Source organism: Glycine soja, chromosome 2, assembly GCF_004193775.1.
Source record: "Glycine soja cultivar W05 chromosome 2, ASM419377v2, whole genome shotgun sequence".
Lineage (NCBI taxonomy): Eukaryota > Viridiplantae > Streptophyta > Magnoliopsida > Fabales > Fabaceae > Glycine > Glycine soja.
The window spans coordinates 9,681,663-9,693,520 of record NC_041003.1 but is presented as its reverse complement, the minus strand read 5'-3'; the positions used below and the strand labels follow the sequence as shown (position 1 = coordinate 9,693,520).

The window sequence follows — 11,858 nt, the reverse complement described above, 5'->3', positions numbered from 1 at the left end:
CATAGAAAATTAGTTTAAGAAGATAAATATATCTTTTATTGAAAGATATAACTTTCTTAAATTTTTTTGGATTATTTTATAAAAAAACACTAAATATGAAAGAACATACAAACATTCTTTCATATGTGTAGTGTCTTGCTATCCTATATTATTAGTCGTGTTAAGAGTGTCATGTTAGAGTGGAGTCCTCCACTCATTTCTTTCATACACCTCTCAGCACCATACAACAAATATTTCAAGTTACCGAGCTTGCTTTATGAAATATTTTTTACCATTGCCTGCTGCCACTAACATAATTCTAGTCACTAATATTTTTTTACATACAAGTTCTACATTCATTTGTTAAGTCTTCCCTCGAGACGCCTAACACAACAACTTGAGTAGCTGAGTTTAAGTTAATCTAATTCAATTTCAATGTTAGGAATGCTATCAACACATAATACATAAATTATCCTCCATCAGAACTCAATCTAAGACCTTAAGTACAAGTCCGACTCAATGTTGAATAAGGCTTAGCAAACTATAAAAAAGACTTTTTTTTTTTTTTTTTACTTATGTTGAGTCTTTTTGTTAACATGTGTAATCTTCAGCATGATATATTTTTTTTTTATCTTTACTGCTCTTGTAGCACCATGATATTCAGCATTGGATATAGGCTCTACATGGGCGAATTTGAATATATACAGCTATTACTATATAGTCAAACACACTAGGCTGATCAACGGACATAGGTCACAAAAAATAGAACAACGGTTTAACAAGGGAAACAAGCACAAGGTAAATCAAATCTTAGCTTCCGAATAACAACTGTTCGAATCAAGTACCAAAGGAACACTTAAATTTCAACTATGATATTCTCTATAGCTGAAGAAGATTTTCCCTAGGAAATATAGCTATTGAAAGTGGAACATTCATTACGAAAGAAGCAGTCTCACTTGACCATGCCTATTATGGGAAAAAAGGAAACAAAATATGTACAAGAACTCATCAATGCCTGCACTGATCCATGATTAGGGCTTGAGCACCCCCTCTATAGCAGCCACATAAAACTCCTTTGGCATGGTACCAATTACAGAATCACATTTCTTGCCATTTTTAAACATCAAAACCACTGGTACAGCCTTAATTTCATAGTCCTCAGCAATTTGCATGTCAGTGTCTGTGTTGACTATAAAACATTTGAGTTTCCCAGCATACTCTGTTGCGATCTCATCTATTATCCGGTGAACCATCCTGCACGGGCCGCACCAATTTGCATAGAATATAACAAGGACTGGGATTTCACTTTTCAGAATTGAATTATCCCACAGGTCTTTGGTAACTGGAATAGCTGCCAAATAACAACTCCACATGATTAAAGGGAAATCCTATTGATTCAAGCCACAATAAACACTGGCATCCCATAAATGATGAAACTGAAACCAGGACCAGCTAAAAGTAAGAAATAAACAAACAAAAAAGCATGAGCCTTGAATCACTGAGTGAAATATTTCAACAGAAATTCCCTCCTTAGTCAGGAACATAGTTACATAGAGAGGAAAAACTTTCTACTCATTAATAAACGCAAATGATTTCAGACGCCTTCTACATGGTTGACTTATTCTTTTCTTTTTGTGTCAGAGGGGACATTATGTATCTTATTCCATAGGTTATTCCATCATCATTATTTAATTCAAACAAACTAGCAGTCTGAAAAGGAAACGATTTAAATATATTTTAATATACAGTAATGAGATCAGGTAGCCCAAGCAATAGCATCCAAGCCTATTGATAAAATAGCCATCAGAAGGGGAAAAACATGGGGGGACAAATGAACTTCTCAAGCTCTTCAGATGAGAAAACAAATATGACAAGTCAAAATTGTCAAATTGACCTCAAAGTCCTAAAAACGAGAAGAAAAAAATCAACTATTACAGTAATGCTAGCAACTCAAACTAGGAATCAATACAATGATGAATGATAAACTAGGCTACACAATTTCCTTTGAAATTTAAATAAGCAAGGATAAAAAGATCAAAAGGATACTGAGGCTTATAATGCTTCTGATCTGAAATTACAAAAATCATCATTGTGACAGGTCCTGTATGCTGGGTTTTCTAGTGGAAGAAAGATAATCACAGGTAACAAACCATATGTTACACGCCAATCCTTCCATCATTCCATGCCTCTGCAGGTTATTTGGGGCACAAATGATTTACAAGGAAAAGTTTTGCAAAACTTAACCACAATTCAAAAGAATGAATCTATTCCAACTGCAACTTATACTTTGTGAGTAGTTCGGACATTTTTGACATATGCATTCATTCTGAAAAAATAAGAGTAAGAGAATACAAAAGGAGAACTATATTCTTATTTTTAAGAAGATCCAAAATGACCATTTCAACATTTCCAATGTTTCACAGAACTAACATTTTTTTCCAAAAGGTTTAATTAAACTTTCCCAGAAATACTTTTAAGGACATTGTTTGAGTTTATTTCTTCAAACTTGAAATGGGTACCAAAACAACACCTAAAATTGTTTTTTTCAGTCACTCCAAATCTATCATTCAGCTAAACTCACGAGGTAACATATTATACACACCTTAGTAAAAACCTAAGCTGGAAAATGCTAAAAAGTATGAAAGTTAAGCGACAAACAACACACTTTAAGTCTAAAATGATTAAAGGAAAAAAAAAATACATTAAAAAAAATCCCAAATGTTACCAACATAGACACCAAAACACAAAAGACAAAGCATCCAATCGATCAATAACAATCCAGAATTCCACAGCAAGAAAAACATTACCAATGAAAGATTGAAATCCAAATCAATAAATCACGAATGCGCTCTATAACACACACAAAACACAATCTTGGCCTCGATCTCAAGAGCTTAAAACAAGAAAACCCCAGAAGCGCAAAGAGGGAAAAAAAGAAAAAACCTCTAGTTTCGTTGCGCAAAGATTGAATCTTGGGCAAAACAAGAGGAGTTTGAGGGCGATGGGGTTGGTGGGGCATGCGTAAAACGAAGGGAGAACGGTGAGGGAAGGCGTGGGAAGAAGAAGAAGAAGGGTCGGTGATAGTGGCTTTGTGAAGGGTGGGAGGCGAGGAGGTGATAGAAAATGAAGCCATTAGAGAGAGAGAGAGAGAGTGACAAGTTAAAGAAGACAAATGCAAAACAAAGAATGGGACCGCACGCAACAACAGCAAAATGAAAACTCAGAAACAATAAAGGCACGAGGGAGAAAAAACGGTGGGTGGGTGGATGGATGGATTCTTGTGACTACTCACTACTCAACTTTTGAAGATTGGATTCTTTTTTTTCACTCTCAACAATCTCTATTATCCAAATGTTTAATAACTATGTTGCTATATTTGTCTTGTATCAAATCAAAATACTAGTAGTATCAAATTATATTCATTTATTGCACCTGTACTAGTATTTAATTATAATTACATGATGATGCACTTCTAAGTCATAATAACTCCTGTTTCCTCCGTACATTTTTATCTTAAAACAAAGTCTCTATTTAAATCTTATTAATGAAAAAAAAGTATAATTCAAAAGAAAAATCTCGTGATCATTTAATTTTTTTTTATAAAAATTAATCATTAATAATATTATGTAGCAGTAACATTTTTTATAATAATTTTAAGAATTTATAACATTGACACACATATTTAACCAATTTAATTTCATCTCTCAATTTTTTAACCAATAATGTGATAATCCAAAAATATATATTTCTAATTTAAAATATGCAAAGTGAAAGGTTGATGCGTAATGTGTTTTTTACTATTTTTTTAAAATACAAAAATACTAGTATTTTTGCATTGCATAAAATACATTTTTATTTTATAAAATTAAAATTTATAATAAGCAATTATTACTACTTTCTAAATATATAAATTATATCACAATTAAAATATGTAATAAATAAATGATTTATATTGTGATTTATTGTTAATTTTATTTAAAATATTGATACTTAAGTTAGAACTAAAGATATTAAAAATGTAGACCAAAAGATAAAATATTAAGTTAAATCATTTGAAGAAAAAATATATAGTTGAAATTAATTTCTGCTAGTCAATCACAAGTTTACAACTTGTTAAGCAAAGCTGGATATTAAAAAGTAATAACAAAATTTAAAACACGCCCAGTGGGACTCGAACCCACAATCGCTTGATTAGAAGTCAAGCGCCTTATCCATTAGGCCATGGGCGCTTCTTGATATTCAATTCTTTAAAGTATTATAATAATGTTAAAACATTGCTCCCACAAAAATCCTTCTTGTTGTATTTGCGACCGAACAACATCATCCATTCAATTCTGATCTTGCAGTAACGAATAAACTGAAAAAGAGTGAAAACCATCGCACTGTACGTCTGTACCATAACTTCCACCACCGCCGCCGGCGCCGATCACCACCATTTCCGGCGACTCCACGCTACAACAACCGGTGACTCTCTCTCTCTTTTTCTTTTCTTCGCCTTCTATTTCGGAGGACTCTTTGTTTCCCTTCATATTTATTATTATTAGCGCGAACGTGTTTGTTTTCGGTTCTTCGCGTTTGCGTTTCTGCCGCAGAGAAAGAAATTCGTGTTGCGATTCCTCGAAACGGTGGCGTGTGGTTGCTTACTTGTTTGTGTTCTCAACAGTTTTTTTTTTTTTTTCTACTGAAATTGGTTACTTAGAATGGGACAGTGGCAAGCAAATATTCACGCGGAAGCATTGGTTTTCTAGATTGTTTCTCTGTTAGGTTTTAGAAAAAGGTTAAAAAAATTTAATTGCTATGACCTCAATTAGGACCTGTCGCATTTTAATTGCCGCGATATCAGCGAACGCAATAAAACCGAAATGTGACCGCGATCGATATTTAAAACCCTAGAATTTTATAATTGCAAATATCTGCTGTTTGTTTTATGACTCTTCTAATCTCTAGTAGGTTTCATAACTTTTTTAGTTTGAAAAGGATGAGGTGTTGATTGTTGAGGCAGAATTTTTAAAAAAGCCATTAATGAATTTTGCAGTGTTTGAAGGACTACAAAAGTGAGCATACCATGGCTTTGTCCCTTTCTTATGCAATCACAAAGCCATTTTTGAGGGTCCAAGACAGAAGCAGCATGAACTGTGAACTTCAGAGACCCAAAAATGGTGTTGTAGCTTTGATAAGGTGTGAATCAAAAGAGTCATCATCAGAGTTGCCAGAAAAACATTTCAAGTTGGAGATAGGGTCACCCATTATTTTCATTGAAGCTCCCAAGATGATCAAGACTGCAGCTACTATGCCCTGCCTCAGGGTCAATTCTGGTCTAGTCAAACCTGGTGATGTTGGAAGGTATTTTTTTCACCTCATCATCCACTTATCTCTTAATAGGAAAATTCAATTCTCCAAATATTGTGTCAATTTAATTCATGGAACTAATAATAATTGAATCAGTAAAGTCTAAAAGTATATCCAAATACTATTTGAGTTTAATTTTTATAGTGTTGTAGGTTTTTACATTGTCAATAAATTAAAAATTATGATAGGTATAAATTTTAAGTAACTTTTGTAAAGGTCAATGAAATTACTATATACGACGAGTATACATTATTTATTTACGTTATCAGTACGTTGACTAGTTTCTCATATCTATTAACAGTGTAAATCCAATTACAAACCCCTAAATTTATTGTTTTTTATAAATTAAAAGTAACTTTAAAATGTGTTTGGATAAAAAAAAATTAAAATTATGAGGGTGAAAGAAAATGAATGTAAAGAGAAGAAAGATATGTTTGGTGTGTTTCCAAAGAGAAAAATATTGATGCAGCATGAGGAGTCACATGAGAACTGGGACACGATGGTGTACATTACCATACCTCGACCACGACATTTAGTAACGATGCAAGACATGGTACAGGCTCTCTGCACCGACGAGCACTTTCATCGCGTGATAGGCAATGGCGACTGCTCCCTTGATCAACGGGTGCAGTTCTATGTGCCCTCCTACGCTCGCATTTGATCAACGTTCCGCGAGCTCAGACGGTGTTTCTTGAAGTAAAGGATCATCAGTGTAAAGGGAAAAGTCGCGAGTTCGAGAATGAGATTTCAAAAACTTATGAAAGAGAGGATGAAGGTTATAAAAGAAATACAGTAACGTTTTGGAATGATCTTTTATCAAGAATAGAATTTCAATTTCTTACCTTTTAGAAGGAAATTAAAATTCCATATTTTTAGTTGTTTAAAATTCTGTTTTAAAATTCTAAAAATTTAAATTCTTCATAAAAAATATCCAAACAATGAATTTTAGATCAAAGAAATTTAAATTCTCTTGATAAATTATTTTTCTCAGTTAAAATTCTCTATCCAAACACACTTTTAAACTTATATTTAAGGTTTCACTGACAGTATAGATTTTCTTACAACAATAGTGCGTAGAAATTAATCTGATAAGTTCATGTAAATTTAAATCATTGAGGTCCGAAATGTTAGTTTAATTCACTACTATTTGTTTAACTCTGGCATATAAATTTGTGAGCATCAAATGCTTATAATGGCAGTTGGTTTATTACTTGCTGCAGGATTGTTTCAAGAAAACCCAAAGACGTGTGGGCAGTGCGGCTAAGAATTGGAACTTATCTTGTAGATGGAAAATATTTCAAGCCCTTGGATTTGGCTGAGTATAGCTGAATAATGACTGAGAAATTGCTCCCAAAACACAAAGACTCAATGCCAACTTGTTAGATGACCCGTGGCATACCATATTTTGTATATTTTTACTGCATTGTGCAAATTAGTTGAGCAAACTACATGAAATTAATGTTTCTCGTATTTCTTTTAAATTTCCTTATTTTATTTATTTATTGGTAAAAATGTTTACGTAGAGAAGCTTAATAATGTGTATAATGTCTAAATGACCATATTAATATTAAGCTGTTTTTATTTGGGAGTTGGTTGTAGAAAACTAGAAATCATAGTATTCTAATATTCTTTGGCGAGATTATAAATTTTAGTAAACAGAATGTGACATCCCCTGCATTCTATTTAATAACTTGCAAAGTTAAGTAAAATGACATTTTATTTTGTGTGCTATTGTTCCAATTCTTACACAGTGAGTTTGCTTTGGAACGAATCCGCATGCAAGATTTTGTTGTGAATACAAAGTGACGTGCAAGAAACATTTTTATTATAAAAATATATGGTGCACCACTCAGCTTGTTCCCTTTCATATCGTTGTCTTGCCCTTCATTTCAACAACGCGCTCACCATTTTTCTTCTTATTAACAGTAGATAACCACATATTTTAGGGCAGAATAAATTTTGAGATATGGGGCTATACACCGAAGGCAGTCTACTCGGTAAAGAATGCGTAAAAAGTGATAATGAATTAGCTAGTGGATAATGAAAACCTAGCAATGACTATTGATTGGAGGTTGATTTGGAAAGTGAATGTTCCACCATGAGTAAGAAATTTGATGTGGATAGTATGTATAAGTCGTATTCCAACTAGAGAAACTTTGAATTCTATAGGGTTGTAGTGTTCCATTATTTATCTGCTATGTGAAGTTGAAGTTGAGGCAACTATTCATGTGTTTTTTACGTGCACAAAGAATGAAGATTGTTGGCCAAAGTTCAACCTAAGTCATTGCCTGGAGGAGGTTGGTCTTGTTACAAACTGAATCATGTAAGGAATTCTTCTTCACATTGTGTTTGAAACTGCAAGAAGAAAGTAAAGATCAAATGGCTATCTTGTCATGGAGCATATGGAGGAGGAGGAATGACAAGGTCTGGGAAAACAAGGATGTCCCAAGTTAGTTTGTGGTTAGAAAAGGGGGGAGTTTTGCCAGAGTTGAAAGTGTGCAAAGACAAAAGATCAATTGGAGAGAATTGACACTTGAAACCACGTCATTGAAAGTTGACGAAAACCAGAACATGGATGACTCAAATGCAACGTGGATTCTAACTTTCGTATGATTTGCAATACCACTAGAATTGATTTGTGTGTTGGTGATGATCAAGGGAGATTGGTTTCAACAATGACATCATGGAGACAACCATGCATGAATGTTCAAGAAGGTGAAGCATGTGGTCTATTAACAACTTTTTGTTTTGTAGCTACAATGAATTTTAATCATGTAGTGTTTGAATTAGATTGTAAAATAGTAATTGAAAAAATAAATACTACATGTTAGGACCTCACGGAATTGGAAAATATTGTTGTTGGGTATAGAAAGATTTTAGTTACTTATTCATACTATGCAATAGGATTTGTTAAGTCACAAACTAATGGAATTGCTCATGAGTTAGTAAGGTTGACTCCATTATTACCTAGCCTCTACTCTATTGATAATACAATTCCTTGTATTGAGTATTTGATTCATAATGAAATGAGATAAGTACTATTAAGTAAAAAAAAATCGAATCTAAAGAAGTTATATTTTTTTGTTACTTGTATTAAGAGGTAGTGTTTTTTTTTTTTAAATTATACTTACGTATTATATATATATATATATATATATATATATATATATATTATGTTTTTAAAAAATTCTTATATTATAAATTAGAATACATAATATGGAAAGTGAGACTCCTTTTTTTTCTACTCTCTTAATTAGACATTATGAATATTCCCACTTTTCTTCCATTTAATTTTAATATTTAAAATAATAATTAAGTAAAAATAACATTATATTACAATTTAAACTTTTTATTGAAAATGTAAAATATAATTTTTATATATATATATATATATATATATATATATATATATATATATTCAAATATGTTTATCTATTATAAATTTTAATTACAATATGAGTTTAGTATACATGAATTATAAATATTATTTTTTGCACTACTAATAAAAATATTCTTAAAATTATTTTGAAGATAATTATTATAAAAACAATTAATTTATTATATTTGAAGTTTCCAACTGGACGATAGTATAAAGAGCTTTTATGTTATTAATACATATATTATTTATTTATCAATATAATGTATATGCTAAAAATATTTTCTAATAAATTTTAATCATATGAAATAAATATTTATTCTAAAAGTACTAATAATCTACTCATCAATATGATGTGAAGGATTTTGACATTTGTGATACACAAAATAAAATGGAGTGTTTGAGAATGACTTTTCCTTATAATTATAATTATAACAATTTAATAATATTACATTTTTGTTATAATTATCTTTATATGCTCAACAATTTTGTACTTAAGTACTTCTTCTGATTTTAAATATAAGAAGAAGAAAAATATGTCATGTTAATTAAGAAAGTTAGTTAAATAATTTAATTACATTAATTTCAATTAGAAAATATTTTTTTTTCAACTTATCTTTCTTTGAAACTTGGTATCAAGAAAGAGTCATTGAAACTAACAACTCAATTAAATGAAAGGTATTTTACATATAGTAACATTAAATAAGATAAACTTAATTGAAATTTTCTTATATTTAAAATCAAGAAAAAATGTATTTTTTCTTATATTTTAGACCAGAGGGATTAGTTAATAAAATGCTTAAATTTTACAAACCAAACAAAAACCATTGATATAGGTCTCCAAGGATGTTGGTGAGTGGATGATAATGTGAGAAAACTATAAGTGTAAGGTGGTTGTCAAGTAACAATTATCACAATTCAAATTGAAATTAAACAATTGGGAGAAGACTAAGATTTGATTTGGGAAAGATTTAAAAATTATGATTAAAAAGATAAAGATTAAACAAAAGATAGAGTAAATATTCAAAAAGGTTAAAATCAATAATAATAAAACTTTTAGGATTGAGTTTCACACCAAGACTTCCTATTGACTTCCTATTAACCTAAGCTAACACTTGTTCACTCATAGTATATAGAGATGTATCTACTTGAATTAACCTGTCCTCTTGTGTTAGTTATATTCAATTAAACTCATTAACTTCTTTGTCTATTCATTGATTCCTTGAAGGGTTAAACCTACTTTCCTGATTTAACTCCTAAGTTCCTCCTTGTGGGTCCAATTATTAGGTTTACTTTTCAGTTCTCCCCTAAACGTCTATAATTATGAAACGTCTATAATAATGAAAACAATGGTCATACGCTTTGCACATATGGAATAATAGACGAGAAATCAAGAGGAGAATCCAAAGGAACACAAAGATAAATTAATTATGCACCATTAGTTGTTAAGTGCTAAGCCTCAATCCTAGAATAAAGAAGCTACCCACAAATAGTCATGCAAGCAAAATCAAGAAAAAGAAAGAACATCAAACCAAAATAAAGAGAGAAGAAATATGGTGAATCTTATGCTCTCACTCTATGCCGTCAATGCATAAAGATTTGGATTGTGGAACACTTTTCTAAAGTTCAGACGGGTTCTTGAAGATAATGGGCTAAAAGGTTCAGTCCCAATTAGGATGGAGGCGCTGGAGCTCCGAGTGGGAGGTGGTGATGTTGAGAGGGAGATCGAGAAGAAGAGTGTTAGGCATAGATATTTTTTCTTAATTTTAATTTAAATCAGTTTTTAAAAATTAAAAAATATAATGATGTGAAAAATCATAAGAGAACAACTCATCATCCCAACTTGATGTTACAATGATGACATAACACTTCATCTATCATATCATTATTTAACATAATCAAATTAATGGTGGGTATCAAATGGAACAGATTAAAAATGTTAAAAGTACCAAAACCAAAAATATATTTTTTAGGTAGTAAATTGAAAAAAAGAATATTTTTCAAATATAAAAAATATTTAGAGAGAGAGAGAGTAGGAAAAACAACAATAAATACTAAAAACAAAACTTGAAAACTTTTACAAACTTTTTTTACTCTACTGACGCTGTATTGGAATAATATCAAGATTGTGGAGCAAACCACTTAAAAGAAAAACAAACAGACAGAAAAAATGGCATAGAATCTCTTAATAAAAAGGACATAGAAGAAGAGAATAATAAAACTTTAGGGTTTTGAGAAATAAAACCTTGCGTTTTTTTTGGGATGAAAATGAAAAACTTTTCAATCAGTAACTTAATTTATGAGTCCTATAACAAATTTTAAAGTAAAATAAAATATTATAAATTGGAATGAATCGTATAAGGATTATTAATAGAAATCAATTTTATGATATTTTCCTTATTTCATTATATTATAAAGTATACACGCAAAAATCAATTTAAAAGCTTAATTGAATTTGTAAGCAAAATAAAATATTAAAATAATTGATTGGATGAATCGTACAAATATTATTAGTGGAAATTAATTTTTAGTTATTTTCCTTATTTTTTTATATTATATATTAAAAACTTGAGTGATTAAAAATTTATTCAATGAATAATTTTTTGAAACCATCACTTACTCCTTCAAACCGTCACGTTAGCACCAATTTATGCGCCAACTCCTTCATTAGGGGTGGTTTCAGATTCAAAATACCTATCCGACCAAAATCGAAAACTCTTATTCCAGAGCCCGCATCACACGAAATGGTCAGACACAGTGAAGCATTAGAGATGATAGAAGAAGGATGGCTTGTGGAGGAGAAGATGGAAAGCTTTGCAAACAAAGTGTATGACTTTTAACAGAGAAAAAAAAAACAAAGAAACCTCCACTCCTCTCGCCTCTGCTTCGTCCTTCACGAGCAACCAACAAGTTACACTAAAACACTAATAAACTCTGCAATGAAAATAAAAAATTTAGTCTTTAAAAATATAAAAATTATGATAAATATATTTGATTAATAAAATAGTCAATATTCGAATAAGTGAAATATGAGATATATTTATCTTGTATTTACCGTAGATTGTCACTCATTATTATAATTTAAAAAAATTTGTAATGATTAGTATACTATTATCATGTTTATTTTGGATAATTTCTATTATGACACACAAAT

The 11,858-nt window shown here is 30.7% G+C and overlaps 2 protein-coding genes and 1 non-coding gene across 4 annotated transcripts; 1 reads left to right on the top strand and 2 right to left on the bottom strand.

Moving 5' to 3' along the window:
- Positions 1–728: 728 nt before the first annotated feature.
- Positions 729–3,285, bottom strand: LOC114386099 (thioredoxin M3, chloroplastic-like). The gene is made up of 2 exons (XM_028346108.1): positions 2,923–3,285; positions 729–1,330 (listed from the first exon to the last, which is right to left on the bottom strand). The coding sequence occupies exons 1-2, from the start codon at positions 3,110–3,112 to the stop codon at positions 1,011–1,013; spliced, it is 510 nt and encodes a 169-aa protein (XP_028201909.1). The 5' UTR covers positions 3,113–3,285; the 3' UTR covers positions 729–1,010.
- Positions 3,286–4,135: 850 nt separating this feature from the next.
- TRNAR-UCU lies at positions 4,136–4,208 on the bottom strand. Its single transcript has one exon. It is a non-coding gene; the product is annotated as a tRNA-Arg (tRNA).
- Positions 4,209–4,291: 83 nt separating this feature from the next.
- Positions 4,292–6,916, top strand: LOC114386088. Of its 2 annotated transcripts, none has more exons than XM_028346095.1 (3): positions 4,292–4,443; positions 5,015–5,322; positions 6,549–6,916. In XM_028346095.1, exons 2-3 carry the CDS (start codon positions 5,045–5,047, stop codon positions 6,655–6,657), a joined length of 387 nt encoding a protein of 128 aa, XP_028201896.1. In that variant the 5' UTR covers positions 4,292–4,443; positions 5,015–5,044; the 3' UTR covers positions 6,658–6,916. The 2 variants fall into 2 exon arrangements, with proteins under 2 accessions (XP_028201896.1, XP_028201900.1); XM_028346099.1 differs by lacking the exon at positions 6,549–6,916 and adding an exon at positions 5,798–6,138.
- Positions 6,917–11,858: the final 4,942 nt, after the last annotated feature.

What these genes read in the sequence shown, in the direction of transcription:
- LOC114386099 (XM_028346108.1), bottom strand. Translation starts at nt 3,112, where the DNA reads ATGGCTTCATTTTCTATCACCTCCTCGCCTCCCACCCTTCACAAAGCC. An exon ending in TTTGCGCAACGAAACTAGAG is followed by an intron (nt 1,331 to 2,922) that starts GTTTTTTCTTTT and finishes GTTATTTGGCAG; the next exon opens with CTATTCCAGTTACCAAAGAC.
- LOC114386088 (XM_028346095.1), top strand. Translation starts at nt 5,045, where the DNA reads ATGGCTTTGTCCCTTTCTTATGCAATCACAAAGCCATTTTTGAGGGTC. An exon ending in AAACCTGGTGATGTTGGAAG is followed by an intron (nt 5,323 to 6,548) that starts GTATTTTTTTCA and finishes TACTTGCTGCAG; the next exon opens with GATTGTTTCAAGAAAACCCA.